The sequence below is a fragment of the Mesoplodon bidens genome, assembly GCF_964165515.1.
Source record: "Mesoplodon bidens genome assembly, chromosome: 15".
Lineage (NCBI taxonomy): Eukaryota > Metazoa > Chordata > Mammalia > Artiodactyla > Ziphiidae > Mesoplodon > Mesoplodon bidens.
Genome location: NC_138171.1, coordinates 22,755,962 through 22,774,927, shown reverse-complemented (window position 1 = coordinate 22,774,927; position 18,966 = coordinate 22,755,962). Strand labels below are relative to the sequence as shown.

Genomic DNA, 18,966 nt, shown 5'->3' with positions numbered 1-18,966 from the left:
GCAGAGCTGGGGGCCTGAGGTGACAAGGTCTTGTTTGTGGGATTTGAGTTTCTGATGGACGACAATGACTGCCAGGTCTTTCCAGCTGGAACCGGAGCAGGCTCGGGGCCAAGGCCTGCCACCCTCTGGGCAGGTATAAGAGCTGGGAGGAGGGCTGGAACCTGGCTGGGGCAGAGGTGCCAGCTGCCCGCTGGGGGACCAGGGTGCAGAGCTAAAACTGCTTTGTACAGACCACCAGGTAGACAGGGTCAGTTCTGGAAGTGGCCCCTTCTCTGTGGGATCCAGGAGATGCACTAGGGAAGCCATTGGGCTGGACAGGCTGGAGGAGGTCACCTGAGGCTGAGACTCGGCAGGGTGAGTACATTCTTCCATGGTTCCTGCCTTTCCCTTCTCCACTGAGCTACTCCCCCGCTGCAAGTGACTGAGTGACTCTCTGTCCCAGAGGTGCCCAGGTGGAGACTGAGTGGCCATTTGTCAGGGACTTGAGCCCTGAATCTCTCAAAGGGGCAATGTGGGGGGATAGCCATAGCACTATCATTTGTCCAGTGCTTACCAAACACCAGCCACTGTGAACAGGAAGACGGAGGCCTGGCTCAGCATCCTAGTTCTTCAGGCATTATCTTCATTTACTCTTACAACAGCCCTATCAGGTAGATAGGTATTAGTATTTTACAGATAGGGAGACTGAAGCACAAAGATGTTAAGTAACTTGCCCAAGGTCACACAGCAAGGAAGTGGCAAAAACCAGGATTTAAACTCCCTGACTCCAGAGTCTGTGCTCTTAATGACCGTGTTATTCTATCATGTGGCTGTGGTTAGTCCCTTCTACTTTCTGAGTGGCAGTTTCCTTATCTGCAGTTTAAGGGTGTAAAACATGATGATCAGAAAGATATTGTCCTGGGCTTCCCTGGTGGCGCAGTGATACACAGTATGATCTATTTATAAATGTGTGTATATACTTATATATGAAATAAATATAAAAGATGGGAAAAAATACCCCTGGGGTTGAGAGTTTATCTCTGAGAGGTGGAATTATGAATATTTTTGTATTTTTCTTTATTCTTTTCTAAATTCCTCAAATTTTCTATAGTAAACATGTATTGTTTTAATTAGAAAAATGATTTTTTTTTGTTTTCAACATCTGTTCTTTTGGTCTAGCTTGGCCCCTTTCAGGCTTTGAGAGGAAACTGAATTGCAGGCTGTCAGTCTTGTGAGGGCCTCTGAAATAATCTGGTCTCAGAAAAACCAGAGGGGAAACAGTGTAATATGTTACATGTGGGGAAACCCAGTTACATGTGGGGAAACCCAGGGGTGCAAGGGACCTATGCAAGGTCATACAGGGAACCAGAGGCCCCAGACCCCCAGTCTGGGGGCTCAGGCATCTGCCCAAAGGCTACAGTCCATGGGCCAGGGTGCCAGAAGGGCAAGGAGGTAGAAGGGAATCACAGCTAGAATTTACGGCTAACGTGTTAATTGCTAACTACAAGTGTGGCCTTGAATGCCCAGAGTAGCTGACCTCACAGACCCACCCAGGGACATACTGGCCTGGGAATGACAGGTGAGAGGGAGCAAAGGGTAGGTGGGTGGGCATGGAGCCAGCCGGGTGTGCCCCAGGTTTCTCCCTCTCATCTTTAGGCCTCACCAAACAGTGCTGCCTCCCCCAGCAAGGCTGAGGGCTCACTTACTGCCCTCAGCTGGGCTCGAACAGAAGAATGAAAAGTCTCCGCTGGCATTACACTCGGCTGGTAAGGGGCCAGCTTGGGCTGGGGTTTGGTCAGGAGAGGCGGGGGAGAGGGGGTCTGGGCCAGGATTGGATACAGGCCAGTGTCCCCCTTCCAAGCCCCTCCCCAGCTGGCCCAGGGTTCAGAGCAAGGACTCAGGAAGCTGGGGCCTTAGCGCCCAGCCCCACGGTCCCAAGACCCTCAGGGAGCACAGGCCACTGTCTCCATCCCTTCCTCCCCGGAGTGGGTGCTAGATGGGGCTCTATCCAGAAGCCCACACAGCTAGGACCCCCTCCCTAGGCCTGAACCTGGGGAATAGGAAAGCAGGGTCCTGTCCTTCTCTCCTTCTCGAGGAAGTCTGTCGTTTATTTTTTTTCCTTTAATGGAGTAGCCCCTGCTGTTTTTAAAAATTAATTAATTAATTTTTGGCTGCGTTGGGTCTTCGTTGCTGCGCGTGGGCTTTCTCTAGTTGCAGCGAGCAGGGGCTACTCTTCGTTGTGGTGCACGGGCTTCTCATTGCGGTGGCTTCTCCTGTTGCAGAGTGCGGGCTCTAGGCACACGGGCTCAGTAGTTGTGGCGTGTGGGCTTCAGTAGTTGTGGCTCGCAGGCTCTAGAGCACAGGCTCAGTAGTTGTGGCGCACGGGCTTAGTTGCTCTGTGGCATGTGGGATCTTCCCGGACCAGGGCTCGAACCCATGCCCCCTGCATTGGCAGGTGGATTCTTAACCACTGCGCCAGCAGGGAAGTCCTTGAGGAAGTCTCTCCTGATGAAAAGCCCCGAAGTCATTGTGTGCAGGCATGCACACACACACACATACACACACACATACATACTCTGGTACAGAGTGGGAGCTCAATGGAGTGCATGAATGAATGAATGAATGAAGACCCCACCATACATGCCCAATGACACACACATATATTTACACAATCCCAACTCACACTCACAAACACATTGACAGGTAACACACGAAGTCGCACTCGACACCTTCTCACACTGATTTGCCCACACAACTCTATTTTAAGCCCACACACCACACACATTCACACAGACAAATGTGCGTTTTATACGAATCTGCGAACCTGCATGCTGTCTCGCCTATGACTACATGCGTTGTTCCACTGGCTGAAAGGGCCTTCTTTCTTCCTTTGTAAAATGGGGGTAGTAAGAAGCACATTCTGGGGAGCTCCCTGGTGGTCCAGTGGACTCGGCGCTATCACCGCCGTGGCCCGGGTTCAATCCCTGGTCGGGGAACTGAGATCCCACAAGCCACAGAGTACGCGGCCAAACGGAAAAAAAAAAGCAGCACATTCTTCTTAGAATTCTTGGGACAATTCAGAGAGATCACGCACAGCAAGCATTTCACACAGGCCTAGTCAAGTGTGTGCTGTATATTGTATATGTCAGCCACTACTGTTGTTGTTATTATTATTATCGTTATTTCACGTACAAAGGCACAGCTGCGCCTCCCAGAGCTGGGCTGTCATCTGTCCTTCTCTCCTGCCCACAAGCTTAGAACGCAATCCCTGGCATCCACTCTGGATCCTGAGAAACCAGGCAGACAAACCACAGGGCCCACGGCCACATCTGATGGGCATGGCTGGCAGGGGCCTGGGCCGGGGTGACGAGGTGGCCGAGGCTCTCAGGCTCTGGACATGTGGAAGCTGGTGTCTCCTTGTCTCTCCACTCACCAGGCCTCTTTGTGTATTCACAGCCCAGCCAGGTGGAGGACGCTCTGTCTGGGGAGGAGGGTGAGGAAGAGGAAGAGGAAGAGGAGGAGGAGACAGCCCCAGCCCCAGCCCCAGCTTGTGCTCCTGAAGATCCAGTGCAGCCCCAGCTGGCAGAAGCCAGCCAGGTTCTGGGAGCCTCGGAGATGAGGCAGGTTCGGGCACAGTCCATGGTACAAAGATTTCAGCCCTGAGCCTAAGGGTCCCACCCCCCTGCCCCACCCCAGCCAGGCCCAAGGACACCCAGGGTCGCTCCTGCTCTGTCCTCTGCTCACTGTGTCACCTTGGGCAGATCACTTCTCCTCTCTGGGCTTTTCTTCCTTTCTTGTAAAATGATCCAGTAATCCTAGCACCGCCTTCTTCCCTGGGCCAGGAGGTTAAGGATATAGTGAACTAATCTAGTCCTTGGGGATTGAGCTAAAGCTGGGGTGGGGGTGGGAGGATGAGGTGGGGGGATTAGGAGGAAGGGTTCAGCGTCTCATCTCTTCTCTGGCTGCTGGGGGCGAAGGTGACCCCTCTGACCTGGGTTCAAATCCTGGCTCTGCCACTTACTCCCCATGTGGGCTTCAGGCAGGTTGCTTCACCTCCCTGAGCCTCAGCTTCCTCATCTATAAAATGGGAATACTAATCCCTCTCTCTGAGGGTTCCTGCTAATTGGCGTGAAAGTCCCCTGGAAACAGTAAAGTACTCTGTAACCTGCAAAGCACCATGCTTGGGTGAGTGGTGGCTGTTCACCCTCAGTCCTCCTGGGACCCGAAGGATATGGGGCGAGGAGGGTGGGAGGACCGGGAACCCTCACTCACCTCCAGTCCTGTCCCTAGCTCAGCCTCCACCTCCCCCCGAGAGTCGCTGGACACTCCTGGAGTCTGGCCTTTTGCACGTCGAGGGACGGCTTCAGTCTGCGGAGCCTGTACAGGCAGCTGGAGGGCCACAGCGGGCCGGTGCTGCTGGTGCTGAGGGACCAGGATGGCCAGGTGAGCCGTGCTGGGAGTGTTAGTGGAAGGGATGCATGTCGATGGGCCCCTGAGGGCCTCTGCATTCCCCAGCTCTGCCGCAGGCTCCCCAGGAGCCTCTCTAGGACGGGCCTATGTTACCAAGCCTGAAGGGTGGTGCTGCCAGTGGACCTCCAGCTCCCTTCCAGCTGCAAACTGTAAACTCTTCTTTCCAGATGTTTGGGGCCTTCTCCTCCTCGGCTATTCGACTCAGCAAAGGCTTCTACGGTACTGGCGAGACATTCCTCTTCTCCTTCTCTCCACAGCTGAAGGTGATGTTCTTAACCTTCCAGGTGGGGAGTGGGCTCTATGGCAGGACAAAGAACCCGGGGTCCCAGCGGCCCCCAGCTCCATCCCCCGTGCTGGGTGCCTGGTGTCCTTCCATCTTTCCACAGAGGGAGTAACAGCAGGGCAGTGGCAGGCAGAGCTTCCCCCTTCATTTAAAAAGTGCTCAGGGCTTCCCTGGTGGAGCAGTGACTGAGAGTCCGCCTGCCGATGCAGGGGACACGGGTTCGTGCCCCGGTCCGGGAAGATCCCACATGCCGCAGAGCGGCTGGGCCCGTGAGCCATGGCCGCTGAGCCTGCGCGTCCGGAGCCTGTGCTCCGCAACGGGAGAGGCCACAACAGTGAGAGGCCCGTGTACCGCAAAAAAAAAAAAAAAAAAAAAAAGTGCTCAGTTCCTGGCAACCACTGACTGGCTTGAGAGGAGGTGTGTCGCTCAGCAGATACAGGCTGGAAAGACAAAACTGGTCCAAGTGCAGGTAGCCCTGTGGGTGTGCGGGTAGGAAGATGAAGACAGACATGCCCAGCGGCTTATATTTTCTTAGGCAGTGTCGGGTAAGGCCATCAGCTAAGGGTGAGGATGGAGAGGAGGGTGTGAAGGTTGAGGGGAGAGGAGGCGTGGCAGGAGTAGAAAGGGAAGCTGCTGGAGGAAACTGGAGAAACAGAAGGGCAGCTAGGCAGGGCTGACTGGAGGTCTGAGACCGCGAATGTAAAGGCCACTTACTTCAGTGTGTGCTCTTCTCTAGCAAATTCAGCTCCTCAGGTTCAAGCACGGAGAGCACGATGGGAGGGTTCAACCACGACTGGGGTTTTGCCAAGCTGCTCTACTAGAGGGAGACAGGCAAAAGGGAGTTGAAGGGCATCGAAACACAGAATAGATGAAGCACTAGTTGCAGGTGCATTGGTTTGCCATTAGAAACCCCTGTCTCATGCACAGAGCAAGACACCTACAGATACATGCAACAACATAGGCATCTGGGTACACGACAAGGAGGTCACAAGCTTGGACTGACTGCCTTGCCGAAGGTAAAACACACCATATCTGCTGCGTTGCCTCCATCGCCAGCCTGGAAATCTTATCAGGGAAGAGGAGAGGGGACAGTTGTTTACAATAAACCCATGCTGGATACTAGTCCTCACCACTGGCCTTCCAGGGTTCACGTACTAGAATCCTCAAGTTGTACAAGGTTCCTCCTACTGCTCCGACAGTTCCTTGGCAGAATCCTTTGCCGGTTCCTCCTCATCTCCCCAACCTTTTTTTTTTTTTCTTTTTGCGGTACGCGGGCCTCTCACTGTTGTGGCCTCTCCCGTTGCGGAGCACAGGCTCCAGACGCGCAGGCTCAGCGGCCATGGCTCCCGGGCCCAGCCGCTCCGCGACATGTGGGATCTTCCCGGACCGGGGCACGAACCCGCATCCCCTGCATCGGCAGGCGGACTCTCAACCACTGCGCCACCAGGGAAGCCCTGGATTTTATGTCCAGGGCCATTGGAGGGCTTTAGCAGAGGAGAGCTAATACCCGATTGGATTTTGAATAGGTCACTGACCGCAGTACGGACATGGGCTCTGGGCAGGAGACAGTGGAAGCAGAGACCCATTAGGAGGCTGTGATCCAGGGAGGAGTGACTGGCGGGGATGAATGGGACAGAAATGGTGGTAGTGAGGGTGTCTCTTTGGGGTGGGGCCCACAACACTTGCTGAGGAACTGGGTGTGAGGCAGCACTGGGGAGTGTGCAGGCTTGGTGTTGCCTCCAGCGAGGGGAGGAAACAGTTAGGGTAGAATCAGGGCCCCGCTCCTGACCTGGACTTTCCGCCTCCTCTCTCCAGCTTTGGAAGCAGGAAGCCTCAGAGGGTTCTGGTCTATTCCTGGAACAGAAGGGCTTTGGGGCTGTGGGAATTCAGACTGGAGGGCAAAAGGAGATGAGCTCCAGGGAGACTGGAGAGAAACTGCGAGTTCGGAGCCCAGAGTAGTTCCTCCGCCTTCGTTGGAGCCTGGAGGTTCTGTTTCCTCCACAACACTGCCGCCCAGTGGTGTAGAGTCAAAGTGCAAGGGCAGGACTCACCCAATAACCGCAGGTTTCTCCTATCATCACAGGTCTTCAAGTGGACAGGAAACAACTCTTTCTTTGTGAAAGGAGACTTGGATTCACTGATGATGGGCTGTGGCAGGTGCGTGTCTCAGTCCTCCCCGAGTCTCGAGTGTCGGGGTGGTCTGTGCTCGGATCCCTTCTCCCATCCGAAAATGCGAGCTAGGCTGCCCCAGACAAGATGGGGAGGCTGCTGGTTAACCTTCAAGCCTCCTCCTTCAGCAGCTCCTGGGGCCTGCTCAGTCCCCTAGCCAACCCCCTAAACCCTGCTCTAAGTCAATATTGAGAGGAGAGGGTGGCGTGAACTCTCCCCCAAAGCGTTTCGTTGGTGACAGCTTAGGCTGAATTTATATGTAACTTTGGAAACAGCATTCCATATGGTTGGATGAAGCTAGATTCAGGGGATGGGCAAGCCTCAAATTTACCTGTCAGCTCCATGATCGTAGGAACATAACTCACGGGAGGAAGGCGGGCATCTTCCTGGAACCAGGCATGCGTGCGTGCGTGTGTGTACGTGCACGCGTGTGTGTACGTGTGCGCGCACCTCTTGGGGGTGGGAGATGGAGTGCGTTAGGAAGACAAGGTTAGTCTCGCCTCTGGTATGACCTGCAAATTCAGGCAGAATAACCCTTATCCTGAGGGTACAGATGAAAGCATTGCTTGCTTAGAACCAGGCAAGTTCTTTGCTCTCCCAGCTGCCTGAAAAGCCTCCACTGAGAGGCAGATTGACACAGAACGCGCCAGCCATGGCTGATTTGCAGTAAGCCACTTCCCAGCTCCAGCCTAGGTTTGCTGTCAAACGAGGGGATTAGAATGGATGCCCTCTGACGTGTTTTGGGCTCAGAGTCCACGCTTGCAAGAGTCCCTCCTTTGGTTAAGCATTGCCATCTTTAACGTTCTGAATGTTCTAAAACTGGATTGTGGTGATGGTTGCACCACTGCATATATGTATCAAAATCATTGAACTGTAAAAAAAAATGCTCCAAACCCTGTGGGGAACAACATGCGAGCCCCTAACAATCAGGATAAATTGGTTTAAGGGGAGCTGAGACAAAGGCGAAGTGAGGCTGCAGTGGTGGTGTAGCCAAGCACCGCTGGTGCAGGTCCGAAAGGTGTCAGCACCCAGGAGGGAGCGATGCCAAGACTCTCCTCTCTCTTTAGTGGCCACTTTGGGCTGTGGTTGGATGGAGACTTGTATCACGGGGGGAGCCACCCCTGTGCCACCTTCAACAACGAGGTGCTGGCCCGACAGGAGCAGTTCTGCATCAAGGAGCTAGAGGCCTGGGTCCTGAGCTGATGCCCCGGTGGGCAGCTTCCTGGGGCAACAGGGGCTTGGATCTGCCCCCGGATGCTGACGAGGCCTCCCTCACCCTGGGCAGTCCATTCTGTCCGCAACACAGATGGCGAAGTGTCCTAGTGTGGACTGTGGCTGTGAGCCAGCCTCCCGTCGCCTGAGGACCAAGACAGGCATGGGCACGGCCCATGTTCTCCTGGAGAGGGGACTTTGAAGGAGTGAAAGCACTTATACCTCACCCAAGCAGCACAAAGTCCCTCAGGAAAATGATCTTTTTAGAAAGTATACAGTTAATACATGTTTATTGTAGAAAAACCAGAAGATACAGAAGAATTAAAGTTGCCTAAAATTCAACCACCCCCCAAAACACTAACATTTCATGTATATCCTTCCAGACAATTTTCTAAGGAGATATATATATATCTTACAAAATGGGATTCTACTCTTTATGTGTTGGACATTATTCTAACTTAAAGAATATTGTCGGGCTTCCCTGGTGGCGCAGTGGTTGCGAGTCCGCCTGACGATGCTGGGGACATGGGTTCGTGCCCCGATCCGGGAAGATCCCACATGCCGTGGAGCGGCTGGGCCCGCAGCCTGTGTGTCCGCAGCGGGAGAGGCCACAACAGTGAGAGGCCAGCGTATCCACCCCCCCCAAAAAAAAAAAGAATATTGTCAAACCACAGACACCAGGACTCAACCAGTGAAATCAATAAAGACTCCAGTAGCATCCTTCTTTTCCCAGAACAATGAGGGCTTTCTGTCTGCCACCAGTGTGCCACCGGGTGCTTGCAAATCTCTTATTTAGTTCCATGAGGAAAATATGAAAGCAGCAAATGAACAATATGCATATTTGGGTAAAGAATTTGAAATTCTGTAGATGGGAACCTCAGGGAGGTTAAAAAGGAGGAAGGGTATGTTTTCTGGCAAAACAGGAGCTCAGAAAAACTAAAAAAAAAGAAATCCATATCCCTCCTCATGCTAGTGCCTGTCTCCTTCCAGAAGAAGATTCTTTATCAGACCATTACTTGCCATTATTGAATGAGGAAAACCAAGTAACATAGGCCCTGTTAATACCATCCCCTCTCGAAGACCCAATACAGTGCTGAGGTATAAAGAAATATCTGGGCGCATTCCTAGACCAAACACAGTTCTTTTGCACAAAAGGGTCAAAACTGGGCACACAAGTGTGAGAGAAAGTCATCAAGGAAGACACGGTTGGTTTCAAGATAGAGATACATTCATGAGGTTTTATTGCAGCTGTTTCCCTCACCCAGATGAAATAACCAGTCACTTGAACTTGCAGTTCTATTTACATTCTCAATGTGACAATGCTCAGTAACTCTAGAGGCCAAGCTGTTAAAGTCTCCGTTTTTATACAAATAGTGAAGATGTTTCTTAAGAAAAAGTTAACCTTCTCAGTGGCACATGGTTCCCATAATTAAAACAGTTGCAAAGAACATAAAGTGCAGCTGCCTGGTATGTAACAAAAGATGCAAACAAAATAGATTCAAGTTGTTTCTCAGAGAGCACAATGATACTACAATACTGAGACCACAAAATTGCAGAGTAAAACAATGACTTAAAGTAGGAGGTGCAAAAATAAAACAATCTTGGCAGAGAAACATTACATTCTTGACCTTGGGTCCGGGCACATGAAGTCTGGGACGGATGCTTCTCCCTACTGAACATTTCAGAGGCACCTTGGTTAAAATGGACATGACCCAGTACCACGGACCACTTTCCTTGTGCTTCTATGAGCCCATGTGTGACCACATCCCCACCACACAGCACCGTGGTGGGAGAGGAGAAGGGTTCTAACTACTCTGTGAATTAGGGTCAACTCTTGATTATCTACTGAGGGATGGGGTAGGGGTGATAGTGCACAACGGCAGACATTCCAAATACCTGTCACCCTAGTGTCTACAGCAGAGAGCCTGGTTACACAGTGGAAGGTGCAGCACTCCTAAGGCCCTGTGGATAATCCGCTGGCCTGTGGTCTGAGTTCCTCCCCACTCCCTCTTGCTCTTGCCCAGGGCCAGGGCTGGCTCTCCAGGCCCAGCCTGCCAGGGAGTGTCAGGCTTTTGTAAGGGAGTGTCGAAGCACGAGATGTTAGGGGCTCATGACTGCACTCCCCGCTGCCCTGCCTCCGGCAGCCACCAGCTTTGGCTCTAACTCCAGACTTTGCTCTTAGTGAATTTCTGTAGCACTGGGGATGTGCGTATGGGAGGAGAGCCCTCAGTTCAGGAGTGCTGCTCAACCACAGTGGTGTAGAGACACAGAGGGGAACCTGGAGTTCACTGGGCAATCACTTCATCTCTGCACGGGCAGCTACCAGCAAAAATGAAGTCCCAGCTCTGAGGAGCGCCCTGAGGATGGATGGTTCCTGTCATGACTTCTGATCAGCACCCAAGCAAGATGCAGAGAGCAGGTGGGAGGGAAGCTGCCTTCTCCAGGCTGGGCAATGGTAGAACCCTCAGGGCTTGGGCAGTGAGCGCTCAGGAGAGAAAGAAACCAACACGGGCTAGAGCTACAGCTCACCCAGAGAACAGCTTGGTTTGGGGGATCCCTCTGCCACTGGGGCTAGGGGTCTCCTATAAGGTAGCTTTATGCCCCACTTCAGAGGAGGCCAGAGCCCTCAGATCTTTTCAGCAAATCAATCAGGCCTGTCATCAAAACGCTGGAGCCCCTCCTGGCCCTCAACTACTGTTGATCCCACATGGCAGCTTACAGGGGGCTAAAAGGGTGAGGGTAGGTGCCTTTCACTAATGTTCCAGCCACTCAAGGAGAGCTCTCTTCAAATTTGGGGTGATGGGCATCTCCTCAGGGGCGCAGGATTTTACGTTTTGCTTTTAACTGTGGCTGTTCGTGAGAATCCCAAATGCAAATTCCAGTGTGCACCTTTGTCTGATTTCCAAATTTTTAAAAAAACAATCATACGTCCTAAGAGTTCAAAGTACATAAAAGAGCGGTTATTCTAAGAAAACAGGCTACTAAAGAAGAAAGGCTTTGATTAGTATTAAAAATAGGCAAGGCAGTGCTTTCCATAGCTCATGTAATAAAGTTTGCCTAATACCTGTTCCTCTAAATAAAAATGACTTAGCATGTGCGTACATTCAAAATATAAAATAAAAAGCACTAGTTGTCAATACATTTGTAGAACTCTGTAATCAAATTCCCTAAATTAATTGTGCTGGGGGGAGGACGGAGAGGCTTTTTGTAAACAACTGATTGCAGACATTCACACTGAGTCATCTGGAAAAAGCTTGACTCTGAATTTGGATGCTTCTCGGGTGTGAGCTGGACCCTGGGCTGAATCTGTGTAATTCCACTCCAATTTTCGAGGTGTTATAAGTGGGGCTACAATATCACCATCCTGTCAAAGAAAGAGAAACTAGAAATAGACAAAAGCCAGTTTTCATGGTTTTGAGCGAACGCCTCAGGTACACATATCTTTGTCCTGCAGACAGATTGCTTCTGGACAGACTTACTCTTGGGAAACCCCAGATTGTATATATGCTCAGTGTGTGGGCTGAATTAGAAACACCACGGTCCTAGGAAGGGAAGAGCCCTCAGAGCAAAAGCCACCAGACCTATTCTTTTCACATGGCTAGGTTTTACGGCCATCTCCCTTCACACACTTCCACGGCACACACTCTGTCCTGGTTTTCCAGGAGAAAGAGGGCCCGCACTTGGACCCTTGCTCCTGTCTTTCCTAGTCTCCCCTGTAATAAATGTCCCAGGTCCGTAAGACGGCAAAGGGGGGAAGGACAGCGTGCGCCTGCAGAACTTGAGCTTCGCTCCACAATCAAGGCTATAACTTTGGCCCCATCAGCACTGACTCCACCCAAAACAAGGGATGGTGTCAAAGTGAAGTGACACTACAACTTGAAAACAAAGAGTGTGAGAAGCTAGGCCCTCTAACACCTGACTCTATCCTGAATCGTTCTTGAACTTGTGGATGGATTCTCGAGGTTATATGAGGGTACAGGATCTGTGAGAGCCTTTACTGCACTAGGAAGAGAATGCTTGTGACAGAATATCGTGGCCCTCATTTGCCTACTTGCTCTCAGATCTACTCTTCGCCTCCCTCTGCTGTGCTCTGTGTAACAGGAGCTGCTCTTGTGAACTACGTTTCCCAGCTCCCGTGTCTACTGGCCTCCAGTCAGGTTTGGCCGATGGGAGGCACCGGTGGGAGGCTGGAAGAGAGGGGGCAGAGAAGCCAGGGTGTCTCTCCCCTAACCCCTCTGGCTGGGTACAGTGGCTGTGATTCTGCTGTGGTTCTATGCAGATGGCCCAGCACCTGGACTCCCACCTCCTACCCTACCCTCCTGTTGTCTCACTGTTCTGTTTGCCCATTTAGCTCTTCTAAAGCTTTCGGATCTCATGCCCCGTATCACATTTCTTCTGCTGACCTATGCTGGATCTGACTTATAGAGCTATTATTAAAAGCAGCCACACTACTGCCATGACACTCATATTCGGAAGACCCGTACCTCAAGTCAACATTATTTGTTTTCAAACTCATCTCTATTTCTACCAAACATCCTTATCTCTACCCGTTCTAATTTCACCTCTAGTGAATTTTATGAACGCCGACTTGACTATGTCACTTTCCTGCTTACACACCCCAATGGCTCCCACTGCTCTGGTGCTCTTGGCTTACAGCACTGTGCACAGCGCCCCACCCCCGTCCCTAAATGCACCCTGTTCTCTCTCACCTTCCGGCCTCCCCCGCACCCCCCTTTACCTAGCTGACTCCTCATCCATTCTTCAGGTCTCAGCTTCCAAGTTCCTCTTTAAATAAGCCTTCCCCAACCAACCAGACTTAAACCCTTCTCCTTTGTGCTCCTCTAAGACTGTCCACACTGCCCCTGACCCCAAAGCACTCACCACACCATTGTGATTGTTATTTACTCATATGTCTGTTATCCCCAAATAGAGCGAAACCCGTGGGAACTGTCTCAGGTACTGTTCCATCCCTGGCCCCTAACATAGGGCCTGGTGAAAACATTCATTCCCTGACTGAATGTATCTGGATTTAAGGTCACTATCACCACATGGCTGAACTTGAATAGCCTCTTGTCTCTCTGCTTCCAGTCTCTCCACATTCCAATCCATCTGCTGCTAGAGTTTTCCTTCTTCATCAGGGGTTTAGTCTCCTTAGGAGCTACAGTACATAAGACAGACATACTTCCTTATTTCCTCTGGTCTCACTATAGCTGGAGACAAAACCCAGAAGTAAATAATAATTACAGCAGCATTGTAAGTCTTGAATACTCTCAACAATTCCCTGCCCACTGTACATAACAATAAATCTTTCTTAGCTGATTACCCACGCTTCTCCACAATCCAGCCGACTCTTCCGTTTCCCCTGTCACCTCAACAATAAGACTTTGAGGCCCCCAAACACACCCAACTTGTTCCAGTTTCATTTTTGTGTAGCTCCCATTTCTCTCTGCTACTCATCCAAACACAATCCAGACTTCTGGATGTAGTAGAATCCTCCCTCCTGCCTAAGACTTCTCTTTCTTCTTTTTTTTTAACATCTTTATTGGAGTATAATTGCTTTACAATGGCGTTAGTTTCTGCTTTATAACAAAGTGAATCGACTATACATATACATATATCCCCATATCTCCTCACCCTTGCGTCTCCCTCCCACCCTCCCTATCCCACCCCTCTAGGTGGTCACAAAGCACCGAGCTGATCTCCCTGTGCTATGTGGCTGCTTCCCACTAGCTACCTGTTTTACATTTGGTCGTGTATATATGTCCATGCCACTCTCTCACTTCGTCCCAGCTTACCCTTCCCCCTCCCCATGTCCTCAAGTCCATTCTCTGCATCTGCGTCTTTATTCCTGTCCTGCCCCTAGGTTCTTCAGAACCTTTTTTTTTTTAAGATTCCATATATATGTGTTAGCATACAGTATTTGTTTTTCTCTTTCTGACTTACTTCACTCTGTATGACAGACTCTAGGTCCATCCACCTCACTACAAACAACTCAATTTCGTTTCTTTTTATGGCTGAGTAATATTCCATTGTATATATGTGCCACATCTTCTTTATCCATTCATCTGTCAGTGGACACTTAGGTTGCTTCCATGTCCTGGCTATTGTAAATAGTGCTGCAGTGAACATTGTGGTACATGACTCTTTTTGAATGATGGCTTTCTCAGGGTATATGCCGAGTAGTGGGATTGCTGGGTCATATGGTAGTTCTATTTTTAGTTTTTTACAAACCTCCATACTGTTCTCCATAGTGGCTGTATCAATTTACAGTCCCACCAACAGTGCAGGAGGGTTCCCTTTTCTCCACACCCTCTCCAGCATTTATTGTTTCTAGATTTTTTGATGATGGCCATTCTGACTGGTGTGAGGTGATACCTCATTGTAGTTTTGATTTGCATTTCTCTAATGATTAGCGATGTTGAGCATCCTTTCATGTGTTTGTTGGCAATCTGTATATCTTCTCTGGAGAAATGTCTCTTTAGGTCTTCTGCCCATTTTTGGATTGGGTTGTTTTGGTTTTTTTTGATACTGAGCTGTGTGAGCTGCCTGTATATTTTGGAATTCAGCACCACCAAACCAGCTCTACAACAAATGCTAAAGGAACTTCTCTAAGGCTTTTCTGACAGCTCTCCCAAAGCTCTGAGTCCTAACAGACTCACCTGTGTCCCTCCCTCTGGCATCTGACAAAGAGTCGATGTACTGGGCTACTCTTTCACGTCTCACCTTTGGTTTTTGTTTCCTTCAGCACCCAACACATGGGGGCGGGGGTGGGAAGCAGCTAAGGTGTTGTGAGAGACAGCACTAGGCCAGGAAGTAGAACTCTGTTTCCCACCTGCCTATCATATTCATTCAGTCAACAAATATCAACTGGTCACATTCTCTGTGCCAGGCACCCACCATGTGCAGGTCAATAAGGGATAATTTCAACAACATTCTCTATGGGATTGGCAACTAGAGAATTTAAATAGGTTACAGGTTTGGGAATGCTGAGTTTGAAATAAGTTAGAAAACTTATTATCAGTTATATGTGGCCTTCAATAAGTTAAAACTCAGCTTTGGTAACCTTCTCTTCAGGATGAGGACACAATATCTCACCTCCCAGGGTCACTGGGAGGACTCGGTGAGACAACTGGTGAGAACACTGTCAAGTACTATTCACATGTTCACCATCTTAAACTTTTATTACTAGGACAATAGTGATAAACAGAGCGCCCACTCACAATTGCTGTAGGAAGAAACCGCTGGTGGACACAGATTCAGGCATTTAAAAAGGAAAGCTTAATGTGGAAAAACCTTTTTTTCCCAAACCAAAACCAAATGACATTTATTTATTTATTTACTTTAAACTTTTTATTTCATATTGGAGTATAATTGATTAACAATGTTGTGTTAGTTTCAGGTGCACAGCAAAGTGATTCAGTTATATATACACATGTATCTATTCTTTTTCAAATTCTTTTCCCATTTAAGTTATTACATAATATTGAGCAGAGTTCCCTGTGCCATACAAGGTCCTTGTTGGTTATCCATTTAAAATATAGCAGTTTGTACATGTCAATCCCAAACTCCCCAACTATTCCTCCCCACTACCGTTCCCCCCAGTAACCGTAAATTCGTTCTCTAAGTCTGTGAGTCTGTTTCTGTTTTGTAAATAAGTTCATCAAATGACTATATTTAAATGAGAACTTTCCAGAGGGATGTAAGGATTGCTTGTGTTTTTTACTTAAAAATTTGTGCAACGTATGTGAATGTTACCCACCTGTGGCTTGGTGAAGTTATTGATTAAACACCAGTGAACGAAATGCTGTTGTGCAGCATGCAGACTCCTTTTATCCGTCTTCTTACAATAAACTCGAATCAGCTGCTCAGCAAATACCTCTGGCAAAAACTGTGAAACCTTTTTAAAGAAGGAAAAATTTCACTGTCACCTTGAATTCACACACTGAAGAGAGATCAGCTGTTCCTAAGCTCCATGCTTGATGTTATATTAAAAGCACCATGTTGTTTTGCTATTTTATCCCAATGATAATCTAGAGAAAAGAATTCAAGGCAGCTGTCATATTGCAAAATGTCCCGCAATTTTATGTCCATTAATAAAAGATGAAAGGTTTGTATGATATAATTACATGAAGACTACTGACTCTCACACAGAAGATATGCAAATACGCACATTTCACTTGGATGACTTCAACCATATGACACTCCCTTCCCACCAGACTTATAAGCTAGCCTCTAAACCAAAAAACAGAGCTTTCTTCTGTGTTCAGCAAACAGGAGAAACTGGCTATCTTAAGATAGTCTAGGCTACACAAAATTAGGTATACTTTAATTTTAAAGATATGCTTCTGCTTCTTTTTTTTTTTAACGGTACACATTGACTTTAGGACTCAACCTGAAAGTAAAATGCAATTTACGGTAAAGTTCCAAATGCCACTGTAGTATATTTGTTTTACCTAAGTAGTTACCTGATTTTTAGTAATCATGATTGCCTGGCTGGGCTCACTCTTACAATAGAAGCGAACATGATCAATAGGATTCTTGTCTTCCATCCCATAATCCATGTTGATAACCTTAATACAAGCAATAAATAAGTGATCGTGTACATAATAGCAATGAGAGTTCAATTCAGGGTCATGGGGCATCACAGGAAACGAAGCAGAGCTCTCTGGAGGTTGAGAAGTAGGAGCCCTGGTAGGGTGGCTCATAGCGGAATAAAAGTAGCTCTGGTGCATGACCCATAGGGAACTGGTCTTTGAAATCTGGGTGGGGTGGGAGGGGTATTTGTGCTTTCAACGTAAGTAGGGTATAACGTCAATACCTACTATGTGATAGACACGTGGCAGGCACTGTTGTGTAGAGATACAAGGACCCTTGATAAAATCCCAGCCCCCATAGACCACATGGCCAAGACTGAGGTAGAACAAATAATTTAAAAAGTAACTATCGGGAATTCCCTGGTGGCTCAGTGGTTAGGACTTGGTGCTCTCACTGCCGGGGCCCGGATTCCATCCCTGGTCAGAGAACTAAGATCCTGCAAGCTGTACAGCCTGGCCAAAAAAAAAGTAATTATCTAACCCCATTTGTTATAAGAGCTACCAAGGAAAAGCAAATGGTACTGTGAAACTTTGTAACCTGGGAACCTAGTAGTCTGGGGCTCCTAGGCAATGACTGGAAATGTTTTCCTGGGAAAGTGACTTTACTAATAAGTGAGCAGGAATTAACCAGGCCTAGGTAGGAAAGAAAAGAATTCCAGGCAGAAGAAACAGCTCTGAAGCAGAGAGGACTGAAACTTGTCTGCTGGTTTTAGTAACACTGAAGTCACTGGTGATCTTAGTGAGAGTAGTTTTAATACAGGCTGACCTCAGAGATATTGCAATACAGGCAAAGTGCAATAAAATGACTTGCAATAAAATGAAATATAGCTGTATAGTGATGGTGACAGAGAAAAGGTTCAGAAGTAGATGAGAAGGGACTTCCCTGCAGGCTGGTGGTTAAGACTCTGCGCAGGGGGCACGGGTTCGACCCCTGTTCGGGGAACGAAGATCCCGAAAGCCATGTGGCGTGGCCAAAACAAACAAACAAACAAAAAAAAACAAAGCAAAACAAAAAAGAAGTCGATGAGAAATGAGAAAGACAACTTTTGGAAGTTTGGCTGTTGAGAGGCAAGAGGGGAGAATATGAAGCGGACCGTGGTACGCAGGAAAGGTAAGGGGACACAACTTTTCAATGAGTTTAACCCTGAAGAAGAGAAGATGGGTAAAGAGGAGTGCAGGGTTTGTTATTTTCTTAAGAAGAAAGTCTGTTTAACTGCTGATGGGAAAGTCAAAGAGGGAGAGGAGAGAACGCATACTGTGTGGTTCTGCAAACATTCTGAGACAAATTGCTCTGTGGCTGCACTGCCCAATGGGGTAACCACTGGCCATGTGTGGATTTTTACATGTCAAGTCAATAACATTAAATATAAGAATAGGGCTTCCCTGGTGGTGCAGTGGTTGAGAGTCCGCCTGCCGATGCAGGGGACACGGGTTCGTGCCCCGGTCTGGGAAGATCCCACATGCCGCGGAGCGGCTGGGCCCGTGAGCCATGGCCGCTGAGCCTGCGCGTCCGGAGCCTGTGCTCCGCAACGGGAGAGGCCACAGCAGTGAGAGGCCCACGTACCGCCAAAAAAAAAAAAAAAAAAAATATATATATATATATATATATATATATATATAAGAATAAAAAATTAGTTCTTCAACTGCAGCAGCCACATTTCAGTGCTCAATAGACATGTGTGGCTAGTCACTACTGAAATGGACAGCACAGATACAGACCATTTCCATCACCACAGGAAGTTCTATTGGACAGCCCTGGCCTGGAACACAATTAGAAGGGTTACCCTTAGCCTTTTGATAGGAAGAGAGACACTTCCCCACTGTACCAGAGCGAATTCTGAACACAGCTGCACGTGGAGGCAGGCTTGCTTGTTTGACGGTGTAGGTGGAGAGAGTTCCTATCTAATAACCTATATTTTATCTCTGAAATAAGAGCTGAAGTGGGGTTAGTCACTGAGAGTGAATACAGTTGGGGTTGGGAAGCAGGGCTGGAGATTTGGGAGGAGCGAAGATGGTTTGAAAGAGTCCCTATGGAGACTAGGAGAATTGCACTTAGCTTGCCAGAAAGTCCAGAGGGCCCACCTAGGGTTGGTGACCATGAACTGTCATTCAGCATTTTGCGAGGGAGTTGAGGGTAATTGCAAAAAGTGACTGAATTAATGGAAACACGATCTAAGTTAGATTGGGAGAGAAATAAAGACAGAAGATCACTAACCAGCTGGAAGAAAGTCAGGAGACAGTAAACTGGAGGTCCCGATG

At 48.9% G+C, this 18,966-nt stretch overlaps 2 protein-coding genes across 3 annotated transcripts in view; one reads left to right on the top strand and one right to left on the bottom strand.

Annotated features, from left to right (window-relative positions):
* Positions 1 to 1,712: 1,712 nt before the first annotated feature.
* Positions 1,713 to 8,104, top strand: TLDC2 (TBC/LysM-associated domain containing 2; the record flags this gene model as incomplete). Of its 2 annotated transcripts, XM_081256079.1 has the most annotated exons (6): positions 1,713 to 1,745; positions 3,436 to 3,603; positions 4,270 to 4,422; positions 4,617 to 4,712; positions 6,816 to 6,889; positions 7,969 to 8,104. In XM_081256079.1, the coding sequence occupies 6 exons, from the start codon at positions 1,713 to 1,715 to the stop codon at positions 8,102 to 8,104; spliced, it is 660 nt and encodes a 219-aa protein (XP_081112205.1). The 2 variants fall into 2 exon arrangements, with proteins under 2 accessions (XP_081112205.1, XP_081112206.1); XM_081256080.1 differs by lacking the exon at positions 4,617 to 4,712.
* A 1,233-nt stretch (positions 8,105 to 9,337) lies between these two features.
* The window catches only part of SAMHD1 (SAM and HD domain containing deoxynucleoside triphosphate triphosphohydrolase 1), a 62,771-nt gene continuing 53,142 nt past the window's right edge, over positions 9,338 to 18,966 (bottom strand). Inside the window, exons 14-16 of the mRNA XM_081256071.1 lie at positions 16,579 to 16,683; positions 15,873 to 16,010; positions 9,338 to 11,477 (exon numbers count right to left, since the gene is read on the bottom strand). Of these exons, the coding sequence (XP_081112197.1) occupies positions 11,343 to 11,477; positions 15,873 to 16,010; positions 16,579 to 16,683 (378 nt within the window). The 3' untranslated portion in view covers positions 9,338 to 11,342. The remainder of the gene's footprint in view (positions 11,478 to 15,872; positions 16,011 to 16,578; positions 16,684 to 18,966) is intronic.